We start from the raw sequence: 20555 nt of genomic DNA on the forward strand, positions 1-20555 counted from the left end.
TTTAAAATTTATACTCTTAAATGTGATACTGACCCCCCAGGGCAGTTGCATGTAGACTCATTGATACATTCTTCACATAAACTTCCATTTTGACTTGGTGGTTTGTCCCAGTACTTGGTTTTAACTACTCATTTTTCAGGTTACGTAACAAAAACCCAAAGAATACAAAGTTGATATATGCCGATAAGGCAGAAGTATTTAAATACACAAACACTAAGTTTTGTCATCTTAATGATTTTGTGTATTACTGGACATGGTTTATTATAAAATGCATGGTTTCAAAATAATTCATGTCTGTTAATATATTACACTTTCAAGTACCCAAAGTGATACTGACCTTTCTTTCTCTTCTATTCTCAAAAACTTAAAAATTAAATTGTAATATATATTACAATTTTCCTTGTCTTTGCCTATGTAAAAGTATAACCTCAGCACTATTTGTTAATCTATTTTATTTTTCTGTCAAAAGTCAATAGATGTTGTACTTCTTGTTCTTTTTGGCATTGAACTTTGAAGAGAACAAGTCTTATTCTATAGTAATCTTTATTTTTATTTTTTAAAAAATATTTTAAGCTCAAGATAGTGAATTAAATACATTAATATTGGTCTCACAATTTCAAATTATAATTTTAAATGTCTTATACAACTTAAAAATTGACATATATATTTTAACTTCTATTATAATTCTTTAGCATTTGTTTTGGTTTTATTTAGTAATCCATGTTAGCAGTTTGTTGACTCTCCTTTTTAATAACCTCTCATTTTTACTATTGTCTTTATGTTTAGTAAAACTCTTCCATATTTATTCTTCACATCACAATTTTGACTTTTATACTCATTCTACTAATTGCTTCTAATGGAGATTTTATTTCTTCTCCTGTATTAATCTTTAGCTGTATTATTCTCATATGTTATTCAGATGACTATTCTTACTTTGCTCTCAGTCTTCATAGTGTACTGTATATTCTTTTTTTAAGAGAAAAAAACAATTGTGTCAAACTAGCTTCTTTAATTTCTAGCAGATCTTGTACAAAAGTATACTTTCCTACTGCAATATTATGAAGTTTTCTTCCTCTATGTTGCAAAATTTTATGGGCCTCATATTGACATTTATGTGAATTAATATAAGAAAAATCCTAAACAATCTTAATAGTTGCCTACAAAATAGTAGGTTAATTCTGTTTTTTATCTTCTTGCCATTTCCTTGGCCACTATTGGAACTTACCTGAAGGTTTTTACCTGATAGACAATAATACAATGTTTTGTGCCCATTTAGTGCACCGATACTTCAAGAAGAATGGAGACATACCTGGAGTCATTGATATTCTCTGCCCTCAAATAATACACAGCATGTTTCCTATGTGGATGTGAGCTCTGTCTGTGCCTCAGGCAAAGTTCATATTGTGGGCTGTGCCTCATGCAGCCATACACTTCATGAAGGATAATGACTGATAGATAAAATGCATGTTCTCAAAGAGAAACTGAGCCAAATTTCATGTTTTTCAATCTGTTAAAAACAGCTTATGGAAATCCTGGCTTCTGCCATTTCATTTTCAGGAATATGCTCTGTTTTCTCTTACATTAATGAAGATACTATACTTCTCTTGGAATTGATTTAAAAAGCCAGCAGCTCTCTATTAAGTAGACTTCAATAGGGAATAACATATTGAAAACTAAATTTTTATCATGTGTGCTCATAACTCTATTAAAATTGATAAAGTTAGAGACTCTTATAATTAGCATCATCAATGATATAAGAGCCCATCTATGCTTCTTTAAAGATACCTAGACTTACAAATATAGCTAGCTTTAATTATGCCAATATAACTTCATTCATCATTCATATTCAGTGTACGAATAAGAAAGCCATAACTACTCAATAGTTTTACATGTATAATTAATCTGTGACCTTATTTTATTTGATACCTTGTGCCAAGCTAAATAAATATATAAAAGAAGAACAAACCTGACTTCATACTGGATCTATTCCTTTGGCTCTAACCTTTGTGCTATCTTGCCTCTGCTTAGTTATGCTGGCTCCGAACCTTTGTAAAAGAATGTTGCCTTTAGCTTAAAATATAAAGTAGCCCATTCTCAAGGCTCTGTGTCCCAGGATTGATTTTTTTTAATTAAAAATATATATATTTATTTATTTTTAAAAATTTATTTTACTTACTTATTTTTGGCTGCTTTGGGTCTTTGTGCCAGGATTGATTTTTAAAGGTATAACATTTTCAATTCATATACAGATAAAAAATTTCAGAACAGAGAATAACGTTTGTCTGGTTGGAGGTTTACAGGAACATCATTACCAGACCTACATGGACAGCTGAAAGAACAAAGGATTATCACATCCCCTGGTGGGTGGGAGGTCTGGCTGGCACCAAGAAGTTGGCAACAACCAGTCACACTCCCTCCCTTTTTAGTATAAAAGAAGCCTGAATTCTAACTCGGGGAAGATTCTAATTCTAATTCTAATTGAATTCTAATTCTAACTTTGGGACACTAATCCACCATCTTCTAAGTCTGCTGGCTTTCTGAATAGTCTCTATTCTTTGCCCCAAACAACTCATCTCTCAATTTGTTGGCTTGGTGTGCAGTGAGCAGTACAAGTGTGGACTCAGTAACAAGTACATTTATGGAAGCATAAATAGATAGGTTGGTAGGTGGATGGATGAATGATAAATAGATAATACATTATTTTGTTAGAGCACATTTAAAAATGCCTAACAGGGCTTCCCTGGTGGTGCAGTGGTTAAGACATGGGTTAACCACTGTCTAATGCGGGGGACATGGGTTCGAGTCCTGATCCAGGAAGATCCCACATGCCATGGAGCAACTAAGCCCGTGCGCCACAACTACAGAGCCTATGCTCTACAGCCTGCAAGCCACAACTACTGAAGCCCGCCTGCATTGAGCCTAAGCTCAGCAACAAGAGAAGCCACCACAATGAGAAGCCTGTGTAGCTGCAATGAAGAGTAGTCCCCTCTCGCCACAACTAGAGAAAGCCTGTGCGCAGCAATGAAGACCCAATGCAGCCAAAAATAAATAAATAAATATATTTATTTTTAAAAATGCCTAATATTGACAGATTGTTTATGAAGTAATAAATGTGGATTATTCTGTAGTTTATCATAATATATTTTAATAATTCACCTTTCTTTGTGTAGCATTCATACTGGAGGTGTTCTATTCCTAATTAAATGAAAATGCAGTGAAATATTATTTTGAAAAGCAGGTTAAACTTTTATTTTCTCTTTCTTTAAAATGTGTGTACTCACTGTCAGCATTTGATGTTTTCTGGGTGTGTCTTAGGTCTGGGCAAATTGGAATAACTTCTCTATGCCATATCTTCTGATGTGACACAGAAGATATGTCAACCTTTATTTTTCTGTTTAAAGATCTCACTAACATTAATGTACTCCCTTGAAAGAAAAGTATTTCAAAATAATTTTTGAAACTCAACATTCCTATAAAAACACTAAAACTAATGGTTGTTTGAAAAGTTATTATAGACCTTCAGGTCTATAAATATAAATAAATATAAAATATATATTATTTTATATTTGATAAATATAAAATATATATTAAATTTAAAACAACAAAAGGACAAATTGGAAGATTGGATATACTGTCTGTGTCATTTTCTAATACATTATTTTTGGCCTGAATCTCTGAAATATGACCCTGCAATCATTTCATTGTTATTTTTACTGAATAGTTGTCCATCCTTTAAAATAGAATTTAAATTAAAAAACATCAGTTTCTTATTCATGAGACCAGCTCAGGATTACCTTTAAACTGTAGTCAAATAACAGAATATAGAGAAGTCACATCATTTTCCAAGGAATACAAAAACAAAATATTTTTTCCTCTGTTAAATTTCTGGCTGCTGTTTTATAATACTTCTTAGATTTAGTCAGCATTTCTGAAGCTTGTGCAGATTAGAAATCTCTTAAGAACTGCCCTGACAGCAAGAAAAGCCCTGTTATCTTCTATTCATAAAAATGATTATTTTGGAGAGGCACTTTCCTTCAGTAGCTTTGGAAGCTTGTTTATATAATGTAACAACAGAATACGATTTTCAGAGAAATTAGAAAACTACAAAAATATAAAGAAATTATGCAGTATCTACCCATATGGAAATTAATAAATAAAAGGAAATTCCCTAAATACACATATTCAGAATATTACTGGATAATCAAGTTGGATATGAGTGCAGAAGTAACTTGGTACCTGATGGAAAGATAATGTAATTTGAGAACTACATCATTTAATGTATAATGATATGCAGAAAAAAAAAAGAAATAAACAGGAACAAAAACTCCCCAGATATGGCTGGAACTTACAGATTATTTATCAATATTTTGGATGGTGACCAAATTGTCATCACTGGCTGCTTTGGCTTCTATCCATCCTGAGGCTGCCTGGATAAAAACAATTGCTTCCTGGGATAGCAAAGCAACCAGGTAGTGAAATCGAAATTCTGAGCCACCTCAAATATTCTTCCTCACCACTTCCTCACTATGCCTGTTGATATTATAAGCACAGAAAATATCAAGTTAGAAAGTATCAAAGTATTATAAACACAGAAATATCATTTTTCTAACTGTAACAATGTCATTTTGATACCTAAATCTGTATAAAACTATACATGTTTATCTCAACCTCTGTTCTCATTTACTCTCATTTGGTGTTTGCTCAGTTGCTAAATAATGGAAATTATTGTACTCTAGTCATGTATCACACTTTCATATTAACAATGAGGACCTGTGGATTATCTCAATCTCTGCCAATTATAGACTTCTTGCTGTCACTTGCTGTTTCTTATTTATGGGTACCTTGCCTTTCACAGGGCCTTTTAAATCTCGGTTTCACCCCATTCATCCTTCGGGGCTCAGCTCAGATAATATGTTCTCTAATCTCAGAGGCAAAATTATTGACTACCCCCCAAGACAGAGTCTTCACTGAATTAAAAAAAAAGTTTCTATTTATTTTAAATTAAAAATTAGGACTCAGAAACCCATGGAAATATACATATATTTTCAAATTTTTAAAATTAATTTTTATTGGCGTATAGTTGCTTTACAGTGTTGTGTTAGTTTCTACTGAACAGCGAAATGAATCAGCTATACATGTACATATATACTCTCTTTTTTGGATTTCCTTCAATATTGATAAAAAACTATGTTATCGATGTACTTAAGATTCATTGAAATGAAAACAAACAAAAAAAATCTTACCTAACAAGTACTAATAATTCTTTCTTTCAAAGAACTAAAAGTGCTTTGAATGAAGAGAAAAGAAAAATACCAAAAATAAATTATCAATAACATGTTACCTATTTATGTTGGGTAGTTTCATATTGAAATTGGGAAACAGTTTTAAATTCTTTGTGATCTTGGGCTTTTTGATATTTAAATAGGGTCTGTAGTATTGTGTTATATTTGTTTGTTTGGATGGCTGCTGCTTTGTTAACTGGTTTGTTGCTGGTTTTTAAATTCACTGGGAAAATGAAAGGTAATGAAATTAAATAAAGCCTGGAAGAGTTAAAAGAGTCTTATATTCTAGTAATATTACCGCATCCTGTTAATGTGCTGGATTTCTCTTGGAAAGCTCAAGATCCCTTCAATATTTCATAACAGTAATGTGAGCAAGTAGACAAAAGGGAAATAGAATGCCAACCTATATAATGGAAAAATAGAAAAATACGTAAGGTGCTATATAGAGATTACTGTCTCTGATTGAAACAGGACCAAAAACTATTTTTCCTTCAGCTACTTTGGCCCAGAGTGGGTGATGTTCATGCTTATATTTTTATGCCATTTTCTTTCGAATACTCCACGGTATACAAAAGAAGTCAACATAAATGGTATATATATATCAATACAAATATCTCATGTGTAAGATGAATATATTGGGTCATTTCTCTTGGGAAGTTAATTTGCATTGCGTCTGATGAAAAGCTGTTCATCCTCCTTATTACAAGATGGTTATTTTAAAACACTTTGATATAAATGTTTGACCTTTGAGAATCAAGTTCTTTTGGAGGAAATCCCAGATGTGCATACAATTAGAAGCAATGTTGAATATCTAGTGTTGCCAGGTCACTAATTAAATTCCTGAACATAACTTTTTTCTTCCTGAAATACAACATTTAGTAAATTATTTTATAATTATGCAAACATTGTTTGCATAATCTATACATTGTTTTGTATAGATTTTGCATTTTAATGAGTTAGGGAAAATCACAATTTAAAATGAAATCAGAACTTGAAAGAAAATTCTGGAGCTAAAGAGCTGTCATCCAGTCATAATAACACAGGCTACTTTCACTGAGGCTGCAATTCCTTTGTCATTTTAAAAGTCACATATTTTCTGTTTAATTATGCTTTTTTTGTCTTTTTTGGAAGAAGTTTCAATATAAATCCGCAAAGGACAGATAAGAATCTTCCAGAGTGAAGAATATCTGTCTTTTTTCCATAGCATTTTCTTTATTATTACCTCTCAAATATGTTTCTATTGCTCTTATTTGGTTAGATAAGGCTTCAGGAAGCAAAAGTCCAAGGATCAATGTAAGCGTAACTATTATTCCCCTATTATTAATAGGACTAAATATGTATTAATTGCTAAATGAGAATAAATTGTTATGGGAGAATAATTATCTTAAAATATTTGAAGTTTTGGATTTGTTAAATATTTTGACCCATCCCCATTTTTTCTGCTTTTTAGAACATAATCAGTATACAGAAGCCTCAAACTTAAAATATGATGGAATTCTATAAGTAGAGACCTGGAGTGAATGGCTCAAATTGTGGCATAAATTGTGTGAATCATTTGATATCTCAGCTGTCTGAGCCTTTTTCTTAATTCTCTGTGACACGATATGTTTTATAAAATAAAAAATAGGAATATAGGAACTGATAAACAGGAGTCAAAGATATTATAGGGTTAGCAATATCATAGGAAGGATAGATAAATAGACTTACAGATGATAGATACATACATATACATATATGTGTTTGTGTATATATATATATATATATATATATATATATATATATATATATATATATACTCAATATAGCAATATAGCCATACAGAGACATACATCTTTAAATACATTACTGTAAAGATATTTAACTTGTAGTTACAGTTCCTTCTTTCATTTAACTCATTTGCTTATCCCTTACCATAAAACATCTTTTAAATATAAAGGTGAACTAAAAATACATTCAGACAAATAGAAAATGGAGAATTCATCCCAGAAGAAAAGCTGAAAATGATATTCTAAATAGTAATTATCATATGTTTGGTAAAAAGGAATCTGTTGGAAGCTTGGAGATATAGGAAAGTAATAAAATAAATAAAATGGCACAATGTGGATAAGTATAGATAAGTATTGAGTGTGTAAAATTATAATAATAATGTCTTGAATAGTTTTAAATATATGCAGAACAACATATACAAAATATGTAGATATCTAGAGAAGGTTAGATATGGTTCAAATATTTAAGGTCTGTGTATGGTCTGGAATGTGGTACAAGTACTGATTTTTATTAAAATATGGTAAGGTAATTAAAAATTTATAACCCATAAGGTAAGCGTGTAAAGAGTAGTGAAGGTGTGTGTAAATATAAATTAATATGGGGAAATGGAATGACAAAGTATGTAAACCCATTTATATTTACATGTAAGTTTACATCTATGAAGAAATATAGGAGAATCATTCCATCAAAGACACACGGGAGTCCGAATTACAAACTGAAACATTTTTGTTCTTGAATACTACTTCCAAATATTTGGATTTATTACATCTGAAATGGCACCTAAAAATCCTTTTCTGAAAAACTCCTAGGATTAGTCTTATCCCAAACCTAAATCACAGAAAAAGAAATTTTAAAGAATATTCACAGATAATATACATTATGTCTAAATATCCAAGTATTATTCTTATAAGAACTGTGATATGCTAAGCCAATGATAACAGATAAGTCATATGAATCCAACACTCCTTACTTTTGTCCTGATTACATGGACTACTAACAAACTACAACACTGTTTCTGCTTGACTGTAGGGATTTTTCTTAGCTCCTTTCCCTTCAGACCCCCAGTAGCTACTTGTAATCCCCTACAGTTGGGAAAATTGTAAAAAGATGATTTAACTTCTCTATATACTTCCAAATAAAAGAAAAAATATACCAAATAGCAATTATCGATGACCCTGTTCTGTGTTAATGATGCAGTGACTGGAAATTAATAACCAAACAATAAACAAAATTGCCAAGTAACTCAGAAAGTATAACTTAAAATGCCATATTGACTGATGGATGAAATTGGAAATGAAACCTTAAATAACAGTCTACTTAGAAAACAATGCAAAAAAATTGCATATCAAATTTCTAGAGTACAAGCAAACAATACCCCGAGTAAAATCTCTAGCCTCCAATTTTGCATTACCAAATAACAAAGAAAATTTGATAATTTGTAAATTACCTAAAGGTTAACAAAGAAATAAAAAGTAAAGAAAGTGAAGAGCAAGACATTGGAAAGTTTAGTAAAGCTAGAGAAAGGAATTCTATAATTAAATGTACATAGTATTAAATTAAAAAAACAGAAAAAACTTGACAATTGTTAAATATATGAATAATTTCCTTGAAAATAAAAATAATTGTATAAACTCTATTTTAATTAGAAAGAAAACACACATACATATAAAAATCAGAATAAAATTAAGAAATAAACATTAATTCAGATAAAATTATTATTTAAATGCCAATGATTTTAATAATTATCTCAAGTCATGTAAATTAGTAATTTGACTCAGTAAAGCCCTGGAAAGTGTAAGACGTTTAGAGAATAACTAACCTTTCTAAGAGTAATAAGCAGAAATATTTATTTTGTTGATTGGTTGGTAAACCCTAAGGAACTTTTTCATCCTTTCAAACCAGTTTATTTTAAATATTTCAGAGTACAAAGTAAGAAGAGGTTTCCACGTCTTTGCGTAAAATAAGCACAAAACTGTAACACTGAAAACAAATTTTCTAGAAACACACATAAACTTTTAGGGGGTGATGGTGGTAATGGGACAAAAATGACTGGTTCATGGGAGATGAAGCACAAAGCAAAAGAGTAATCATGATCTTGAAATGTCCTTCGGAAGTAAAGCACAAGCAACTGACAAAAGTTTTTAACTAAATATTTTAAAAATAAATAAATATAAACACACATAAAAGTCCATTATTGTATGTCTATACAAAAGTATTTAAAAATTATAAAAGTAAATAAAAGCAAATGTTACTCTATCAAATGGCTATTGTGCCATATTATTACTTCCCCCTTTATTTCTATTTAAAATGTTTTAAATTGGAAATGGAAAGATTCCACCTTGTTTATTATCTACTTAATATCAAGCCAACACCATGTGGCATGGAGACACAAAGTCTCATGAAATTCAGGAACAAGAAGATGACCACTTTTACCACTAGCATTGTACTTGATCCTAGAAATTTGACCAAACAGTACTATAAAACCAATTAAGTAAATTTTTAAAATCTACCCTTATTCGCAGATAATACTATTATCTCCCTGGAAAGAGATAAGTGAAACTGTCTTTATAAGAACTGTGATTAAGTAAAGACACATGTCCCAGAAGAAAAAAATAATAATAATGAAAAGCCTGTAAAAAGTATTCCAAATATAATTTCAAATTTTAAATACTCAAAATTTTTTATTACTCCATGAAATCAAAATCAAAATCAGATACAACTTTGTGTTTCAGATTGGAAAAACAATCAGATGGGTATGGAATGTTTTTATTCCCAGCTGGGAAGTAAGTCATATGAATTATTTTTAGTATATACCAATGGTAAGTACTATATAATGTGTGGTTTAACTATATGAAGAATGTGTATATAATATATATTGAATGATCATATAATGGATAACTGTAATATTCAGTCTTGAAATATAAAATAATAGATTGCTCATTGATAATGTGTATACATATACATATGTATATATACATATATATACAAATAAAATACCAAATTACATTTTCTCTTAGTAATGGTATTAGAAGAGTTAAGTTTCATACTTTATTCTATTTTATGTATAATTGCTGATTAACATTGTATTTTCACTGAATTCTCAAAGATACCCTATGTGATAAAAACAGATGAATATATGTATGTTTTTTCTAAGTCAGATACAACTATTTCAACAGCACTAGCACATTTTATGCTATCTTATTTTTACTAAAAACATGTTTGAAATGTGAAATGTGAAGTAATGGGAGAAACTTTATAGCAAACTTACCAGAATTTGTGCACTCAAATATATTTTCATCCTTAAAAAGCTAATCTGGATGGCCATACGTTTATTCCAATGATATCATCATTTCCGTTTTTAGAACTTATCTTTTTAAACTTCCGCCAAAAGCTTCAGCATATTACTTTAAATATCGAATAGGGAAAATATTTTTTTCATTTTAAGATGGAAGTCCAAATAGCTTCTAGAGTTGGGTCTGCTTAATAAAATGGGATATTATACTGCATGACAATTTTTTCATTATTTTATTTAAAGTTAGGTGTGATTTAAAAGTGACAGTTATGTTTTCTTCCTGTATTGTCTCCATACTGATTTTTATAAGGCAATTATAATAAATAAGTTTTGAAATTATTATGAACATCACTTCAATGTAAGACCAAGCATAAAATCTCAAATAACATAAATTTTAATGCTTAATCTCTGATATTTTTGTATCAAAAGCTGCCTTTTTACTATGTAGCCCCGGTGAAATTCGTCTTCTATGATTTTACAAAGAATATAGTATGGTTGTGATTTTATGTTTTTATTTTTTAGTCTTATTAATGTGAGGCCATTAAACTAACCTCAAAAATACCGAAACAAAATTTTGCTTTTAAACTAGGAAAAATTTGGCACTCAGTTTGCTTAGGCAGCCAAACAGTAGGTTGAAGGGTGTACTGAAGCTGTTTAGGCACTATTATTGGGAGGTTATGGTTGCCTATTTTCTCTTCAGACCTTTGACATGTACATTATATTCTTAGTGGTGCAGCCTGGCCTTAGCATCTTTATTTGCATGAGCCAGAGCTGTGTAGTCAGCCGTGTAATTGCCCAAAGAAGCAATCCTATTATTCCAAGGGAAGATATTTTTACTTTGCCAAATGAGAAAGCAAGCTACAACTGATCATTAGACACATTTGAGATATGTTAAATAAATGTATTAACCACCTTATGCACTAGACAATTTGATTTCAAGAAATACTTGCCTGTAAATCCTGGGAAACATTTGCCAAAGAAATAGCCATATAAATGTGTACCTGTTGCTCCATTTTTGCAGGGCGCAGACTTACAATCTTCAGTTTCTATTTCACAGATGTGTCTTTCACATCTTTGCAGAGAGCTACAATTGCAGGTGTGCAAATGGGTCAGGCAGAGGCCTTGCACTGATGTGCTCTGGTTTCCTAAGCAGTCATCAACATTGAGTATACCGACTCTAAACATGTGACCAAGAAAACAGCTGCATCTGAAAAGCAAAAAACCCAATTAGTCATATAATTTAACATGTTTAAATGATTATCGCATATTTACTTAAATCCACAGGATGAGGACATATTAAAGAAGGTTGTGTGGTGTACTTTTAAAATATTCTTGTAGGAAGTGTCCATTATTGGCAAAATTTAATTTTGGTTATCGTGCAGAATGATGCTTGAAAAGAACTTTGGCAACAAACAGATCTAGACTCAAATACGGGTCCTGCCACTTAACTGCTATGTGACCTGCTGAGGTGAAATGACGGTGCGTGTGTGTCAGGATTTTTGCGAAAATGCGCTGGAAATTTCTCTAGTGTGAATGCCTGAAAATTATGACAATTTTTGATAGTAGTATAAGTGCCTGACATTACGCTTTTGATTACCAAGGCCTTCATTTCAAAGACATTCATCTGAAATAAACACACTGCCAGCTACACAAGTACATAAAAAACCAAGCCAAGCCCCCAACCCCATGAAATTTCCCATTTTAGAAAGCCCTGTTTGACCTTGATAAATAACCTTTTGTGGGGACCCTGCTTTTCCCTTCTTGCTCTTTAATTCCCACGTTCATGTTTTAAATTCACTAATAGGATGAACACTGAAACCACTAGGCATCCCACCCTGGACCCCAGTAAAAGCAGAACCCCAGGTCTTCTGTGTCTCTTTACCTGAGCTGTGACTTTGCTGTGTGGCCCAGGAGTGCCATCTACCCTCCTCCACAAACTATGGTAATAAAACTTGTTTGTCAAAGTTCTCTGATGGTTATTGCTGAGGTGCATCTTACAATCATGATAAGAACCACAAGGGCCAGTCTGGTGGCCACATGGGTTCCAGTTGGGGAAATGTCTGTGAGGGCTGCCACAGGTAGTGCAGGCCAGGTGAGGGCCCCGGGCATTCCTGGGCAATGGCATCACTATTGATAGGCTGATCCAGCATAAAACAAGTTTGAAATATTTCATCTCATGCCTAAAACTAATGGGATTTTAATTAATACTAGGTTCTATTGATAGTATTCATTCATAAGTATATGTTTGCATTGTCTATGTGATTGGCATTGACCTAAATGAGGTAATGCTGATGTGAACAAATTTCTGGCTTTATCTCAAGGAAGGCACCCTCTGCTTACCCTAATATTTATAACTCTAATAGGTTTTATTGCAAATGCTTTAGTATCTCAGTTTTTTAGTTGCCTATAGTGTACATTCTCTGAAGGCAGGAACAATAGCTGTCTTATTCCCTCTGAATTCTTATCACCAGTATATATGCTAGTATATGCCAGTTCCTAGCACAGAGAGAAGGACCCAAGAAACCTTGTTCAATGTGTAATGATTGAATAAATAAATGAGGTGCTGGAAAGACACTCAGAGTTTTCAGGGGGTGGGGAAGGTGATAAGTAGATTATTACAATATCTCTGAGGTTGGATTAAGTACAAATATTCTGGGAATTATTAAGAGAGGAAATTAACCTATCTTACATGATGGGATGATGAGGCAGGAGGAGAGTTATTGTATAGTGTGTGTGTGTGTGTGTGTGTGTGTGTGTGTGCGTGCGTGTGCGTGTGTGTGTGTTTACTATTACACATAATGGATTATTCAAACTCAATTTTTCACTGAGTGCAATTATTCTTTAAAGATATAGATGAAGGGCTTCCCTGGTGGCGCAGTGGTTGAGAGTCCACCTGCCAATGCAGGGTACACGGGTTCGTGCCTCGGTCTGGGGGGATCCCACGTGCCGCGGAGTGGCTGGGCCCGTGAGCCATGGCCGCTGAGCCTGCGCATCCAGAGCCTTTAAGAGCTATATTGGAATTTTTAAATATCTATCTATATTTCTTGAGTACATGAATGCAATTCATTGAGTCATTTTAAATTTTTTAAGTATAGATTTCAATGATGTTGAAAATCCTGGTGAGACTTTAATAACATGCACACAAAATTAATTCCTATGGTAATTTCAATTTAGCCAATATTTTCTAGTAGTTTTTAATGTGGTTTTCTCTATTTCAAGATAATTGTGAAATATAGTCTGTGTTTCTTGTAAATTATTGAAAATATCTATAGGTTTAATGGTGAGAGCCAGATTAGCTATTAACAAAGGAGGAAGGTTTTTCTGAAGTTAGAGAGATAGTGGTTTTTAACTTGTATTTTCTTCATTTCATATACACACATCTTTTGAGTACTTCAATTATTTATTAAGTGTATTGAACAAATATTCTTGGGTCTTCTTTATATGCTAGGTATCACCTTAGGTAATGTGGATTATGAGATACCATTTTAATGATTATAACTTATATAATATACCACATTTATTCCTTTGGATATTGCATATACGTACATATAAGTCATAAGAAAAAGAAAGCATAAGGCAAGAAAGATACCTAAAAAATGCTGAAAATTTTTGGTCTAATTTTTTTGATTTTCAAATATCCCTTGCCAACTATTCAAAGGACACTTAAAATAATCATATAAACATGATAATGAGTTGAGAAGAACAATGTCAAATCACTCTGTTATTATTAATGAAAATTAACCTACTGAACCTAAGTCATTACACTCATAAAAGTATATGATGGTAGGTGTTTGGGGCCATCAAGAGTGTCAAAATTCAGTTAGTTTAAACCTTTCTTCTTGTCATTGTAAAAAACTTGGCCATTTGATGCAGTTTGCCAAGGATCACTGAGATTGTTAATGGCAGGCCGTATAGTGAATGGTTTGATATATTCAATGCACCAGGCTTGGCTCTAATTTTTCTTCTCTAACTTATTTTATAAATGATTTTCTCTTTTATATATAATTATAATAAATATATAAATTATATATATATATAACTTTATAAATAATTTTTATTTATAAATAATTTTCTTATCTGTAAAATCATCAGTACTAGATCTACTTCATAGAGGAGGATGAAGTATATTAATTACTGGGCAGGTTACTCTGTCACCAGCTATATCAAATGTGCTTATGTTTACCTGAAATAAAGTTATAGAACACAATTACTCCCCTTCAATGACCTCTCACTTGCCACCCCCTATGACTCTGTAAAAAAAAAAAAAAAAAAAAAAAAAAAATTCTAGGTAAACTCTAAACTGTCACATGGCATATAAGTCTGTCTATATCATGCCTGGTTTAATCACATTTTATAGATTAATTATTAATAATGCTCATTCACTTTGAAAGGACAAAGGAACACATTAGTTGAAAGTCTGTATGTTGAAAGTATGGTCTCAGTATTAAATATTGTCATTTAATAGTTTTATTCACCATTTAGGTTTTTAATAGAAAAATAATCTAGAAATAGAAGACATTAAATATATTACTTTATGTATTACTCTGAGTCCTAAGATTATGGTCCATATGTCTTATATACAGCAGATGCTCCATTAATATTGTTTTACTATGTAATCATAAAACGTATCTTAAAATTGGGTGAGGCTCAAGAGAAAGCTCATCTTAAAAGTTCTGAATAAATAGCTTCAAAAAGTTCATAGTCTTAGAAGATAATTTGAAAAGCAATGCAAAAAAGGTTAGACATATAAAAAGCTATCTAGATATTATGGACTAAAATAAAAATATGGCCCGGGTAGCACAGAATCATCTAACATGCATAAAAACATTTTTATTATTTGACATATGAAAAAAGCATGAAAAGTCATAGAGCCTGAAGCTATAATATAGTCAAACTTTGACTGTATATGCTTAACACCATATTGGTTTGCTCCCAAAAGAGAAAGAAAAAAAAGAATTGTGTATACATTAGCTAAGTTTCAACCCACACTATAGTTGAAACTTAATTATACAAAAATGCTTCCTTTAATTAAGTTTATTATAATTAATTTTGGCATGCATATGGACAGTATAATAATATCTATTTTGGAATTGCTTAAATGAATTAAGTAATGACCTCTATATCATTTTACTATAAAGCTTAAGGAAACAAGGTGATATTTTCCAGTGGACAATAAAGAGTAAAAAATATATCAGTGCATGTAAATGCAATAGTCAAAAGTATCCAGCCACTAGAGAAAACGTGGTTTACTGCAGCGGTCCCCGACCTTTTTGGCACCAGGAACCAGTTTCGTGGAAGACAGTTTTTCCACGGACAGGGAGGTGGTGGTGGGGATGCTTCAGGCGGTAATGTGAGCAATGGTTCAGGCAGTAAAATGAGCAATGGGGAGCGATGGGGAGTGGCAGATGAAGCTCTGCCCACTCTCCTGCCACTCACCTCCTGCTGTGCAGTTAAGTTCCTGCCAGGAAACCCCTGGTTTAGTGCTACCATTTAGTGCTACCAAGAATAATAAAAACCAAAAATACGTGCATACATACATACACACAAACAATAAGCCACTTTTATATATAGACCAGTTTATTTTTCTTTTTCCAAAAGTAAAATGTAACACAAAAAACTTTTGCCTGGGAGGCAGCAAAGTTTGCATGTTAAACCAAAAATTAAAAATAAACAGAGAACAAGAAATTCATATCTTAATAAAAAGGTACTGATATCACGGTAGAAATTACAATAGTCTTAGAAATTAATAATCATAAGACTTCTTGGTTCAGAAATAATTTTTTAAACCACAAGTAAAATGTATTTCTCTGGCAAATTCACATAAACATATATTTATACAAGCCTCCTTACTCTACAGACATAGGTCTTGAAGCTATATCTGCTTTTATCATGGACTTTTAGATTTTACACTTTGAAATAGGACTCTTGCTTATGACTGAAAAATAGTGTTTTTGGTTATACTTAGCATTACGTGGACAATGTGAAACTCCTAAAATAGACTGTAGAGAAACAGGTTTAATTTAAGTTTCCAGAAAGAAAGCCATAAAATTCAGTGCTATAAAACAAACTACTTGTGTCTTTAGAAAGTGAAACTAATAGTTATTTTAGTAGTTTAAAAAGATATTTGCTTTCTAAATGAAATGACCATGAGATGTGTTCTGAGGAGAATATTAATTTACCTATGGATGGTGCATTATTTGATCTCATTTCCACAACATTTTGCACAATGTTTTCTAATTAGGGAGTGCTCAATAAATGTTTGATGAGTGTATGAATGAATTGATTTCATTTTATTATATGTCTGGTAGTAAGGAGGGATTGGTGACTTGTGCGTAAGCTTGAAGCTTCATACATGCGTTGGAGCCATGAACACTTCAGAGTCTTTCCTGGTTTTCTGAAATTATGATCCCATACTTAGCAAAAACTATCTGGAAGTCCTGAGGGACAAAACTTTAGTGGGATTTTTTTTTTTTGTCCCCATTAAGTTTTTCCAAATTCCCAGAAAGTATTTTTGAATATTTTAGGGCAAAAATGTGGTCTGGCTCAAACCTGTGTTAAATACTTCATTTATATTATACACTTTAAGTTGTACTATTATGAAGTATATATCAGTAGAAAAATATTTTTGCATGAATGATCAACCACCTGTTAACATTATTGTTGTTATTTTGTTGTTTTGCTAGTGTCATTCGTTTGAAAGAAATCCTTAATTTCTATTACAGTACTATAATTGTTTGGCTTTATAAGTTGTACCTTGTGAGTTTAGTTTTAGTTATTTTATTTTTAAAATTTTTTATTGGCATATACTTGATTTATAATGTTGTGTTAGTTTCAGGTGTACAGCAAAGTGAGTCAGTTGTACATATACATATATCCACTCCTTTTTTTTTTTTTAGATTATTTTCCCATATAGGCCATTGCAGAGTATTGAGTAAGTTCTCTGTGCAATACAGCAGGTTTTATTAGTTATCTATTTATATATAATAGTGTGTGTATGTCAATCCCAACCTCCCAATTTATCCCTTCCCTACCATCCCCTCATAACCATAAGTTTGTTTTCTACATCCGTGACTCTACTTCTGTTTTGTAAATAAGTTCATTTGTACCCTTTTTTTAGATTCCACATATAAGTGATAGCATATGATATTTGTCTTTCTGTGTCTGATTTACTTCACTCAGTATGACAATCTCTAAGTCCATCCACGTTGCTGCAAATGACATTATTTTGTTCTTTTTAATGGCTGAGTAATATTTCACTGTATATATGTTCCACATCTTCTTTATCCATTCCTCTTTTAATGGACATTTAGGTTGCTTTCATGTCCTGGTTATTGTAAATAGTGCTGAAATGAACACTGGGGTGCATGTATCTTTTTGAATTATGTTTTTTTCTAGATATATGCCTAGGAGTAAGAGTGCTGGGTAATATGGTAGTTTTATTTTTGTTTTTTAAGGAACTTCCATACTGTTCTCCATAGTGACTGTGCCAATTTACATTCCCACCAACAGTGTAGGAGGGTTTCCTTTCCTCCACACCCTCTCCAGCATTTATTGTTTGCAGATTTTTTGATGATAGCCATTCTGATCAGTGTGAGGTGATACTTCATTGTATCAATAGTGTAATTTTAAAAGTTCTCCATTTCAAAATCATGGAGATATTTTTCTACATTTCTTTCAGTTACATCATATTTTTGTTTTTCCTTTTAACTTTAGGTCTCTGTACACATTCAGAATCTGATCCCAAATAAAGTATAAGGTTGCAATTCAGTTTTATCTATGATCTAATAGTAAGCCATTTCCCCATTACCCTCTACTAAAGAACCCTGTGTATTCTCATTAAATTATGGTAAATTTCTGTTACCATAAACAGAGCGAAACACAGAAAAAATGCATTTATATTACAGAATAAAAGATATTTTTTATAAAAAAAAGATCCTGAAAAATAATTGTTTTTTAAAACAAATATTTATTGATCTGTACTTGTGTCATTTGTGACTGACTTCTTTACCACAGCATGTTTTCAAGGTTCGTTCACGTTGTGGCATGTATTAGGAATTCATTACTTTTTATTGCTTGGTAATATTCCATTTCATGAATGTAATGCATTTTATTTTCCATTTATCATCACTTGATAAACATTTGGGCTGTATCAAATTTTTGACTATTATGAATAAAACTTTACAAACTTTAATGTAGAAGTTTTTGTATAGAAACATATTTTCATTTTTTTGAGTATCTACTAGTAATTGCTGGGTTTTATGGAAATCTATAACTCCCCTTTTCAAAGTACCTGCATGCACCATTTTATATACCAAGAGCAGCATACGAGGGTTCCAATTTCTCCAAATCCTCACCAACACCAGTATTTTCTATTAATCTTTCTTTTTGATCATGTTATTGATAATAGAGGGTATAAAGTATTATCTGGTTTTTAATTTTCATTTCCATTATTTTGTCATTAAATAAGTTAGTTGTGTTTTGTCTCTCTCTTTTTTAATTTCTTATTAGTTTGAAGGAAGAAGTTCCATTGTATCTTCATTTTTCTTTTTATCATGAAGGGGTGTTGGATTCTGTCAAATGCCTTTTTCCTCTGCATCTATTGAAATTATCATATGTCTTCTTTTTCACCTTTATTAAATTGACATGACATATTACATTAATTGATTTTAGAAAGTTAAACCAACTTTGCACTTCTGTGATGAATCCCACGTGGTCATGGTGTATAATCTTTGTTATATGTTACTGGATCTGCTGCATACAATTGTGTTGAGGGTTTTTGTGTTCAGATTAATTAGACATACTGGTCTGTAGTTTTACTTTCTTGTGATGTCTTTGATTTTGTTATCAATGTAACACTGGCCTCATAGAATGAGTTGAGAAATGTTCCCTCGTTTATTTTTAGAACAGTTAATAATTTCTATTATATCTGCTTTACATGTTTCAAGTATTCCCCAGTGAAGCTATTTAGTCCTGGATATTTTTTAGTGTGAATCTTTTGTTTGTTCATTGAATTCATAATTCAAACTTTTCACTTAAAAAAAATCTATTTAGATTTTCTGTTTCTTCTGGAGTGAGTTTCAATAGTTTTTGTTTTTCTAGGAATGTCTCCATTTCTTCATAGTTACCTAGATTTTTGGATATACAACTGTTCATTATGTTTCCTTATAATCCTTTTCCTTTCTGTAATTTCAGAAATAATACTCTCTTTATCATTCCTAATTTTAGTAACTTGATTATTCTCTCTGTCTTAGTATAGATAAGGATTATTCATTTTGTTAATCATTTCAATGGATAGACGTTGGTTTTGTTGATATTCTCTCTTCTTTATCTATACTCTATTTAATTCATTTCACTCTACAGTTTATGATTTCCTTCCTTTCTACATTTTCCATCATGTTAAATTAGAAGTTTAGGATATTGATTGAGATTGTCCTTGATTTTTACAGCTATAATTTATATTCTAAGCACTGCATCACCTACATCACATGGGTTTTGACATGTTGTGTCTTCATTTTAATTAATCTCAATTGATTTTCTTCTATTTTGATTTATTTTTGATTAATTGACTTATATGAATTGTGTTAATGATCACATTTTTGTGAATTTATCAAATTGTTTTTGATTTCTAATCTCATTTCAGGGTGGTCAGAAAACATACTTATTAAAAATTTCACTATTTTAAAATATATTGCAGCTTGTATTAGTAAATAATCTATCTTGAAAAATGTTCCATGTGCATTTGAGCATAATGTTATTCTGCTGTTGTTGACTGGAGTGTTTATCTACTCATTCTACTTGATTTATAATGTCATTCCAATGTTCTGTAGACTTGACGTTCTCCGGCCAAGTGTTGTGTCCACCACTGAAAGTGCAGAAATGGAGTCTTCAGCTATTCTTGTTGAATTGGCTATTTCTCCCTTCAATTCAGTCAGTTTTTATTTCATGCATTTTGGGTCTCTGTTGTTAGGTGCATATGTTTATAATTGCTACATATTCTGATGGATTGACTCTTTTATCATTATAAAATGTTCCTTTTCTCTAATGAACATCTTTTCTTTTCGAGTCTATTGTTTTGATATTAATATAGAAATTCCAACTTTCTATGGTTGTTGTTTGAACAATATATCTTTTCTCAACATTTTACTTTCAATCTGTTTGTACATTTAAATGTAGAGTATGTCTCCTATAGACAGTATACACTTGTATATATCTAG

The 20555-nt window shown here is 31.5% G+C and overlaps 1 protein-coding gene across 1 annotated transcript in view; it reads right to left on the reverse strand.

Annotated features, from left to right (window-relative positions):
• The window catches only part of EYS (eyes shut homolog), a 1685417-nt gene that overhangs the window by 1503604 nt on the left and 161258 nt on the right, over positions 1 to 20555 (reverse strand). Inside the window, exon 9 of the mRNA XM_033867388.2 lies at positions 11288 to 11548. Coding sequence (XP_033723279.1) covers positions 11288 to 11548 — 261 coding nt within the window. The remainder of the gene's footprint in view (positions 1 to 11287; positions 11549 to 20555) is intronic.

This window comes from Tursiops truncatus, chromosome 12, assembly GCF_011762595.2.
Source record: "Tursiops truncatus isolate mTurTru1 chromosome 12, mTurTru1.mat.Y, whole genome shotgun sequence".
Taxonomy (NCBI): domain Eukaryota; kingdom Metazoa; phylum Chordata; class Mammalia; order Artiodactyla; family Delphinidae; genus Tursiops; species Tursiops truncatus.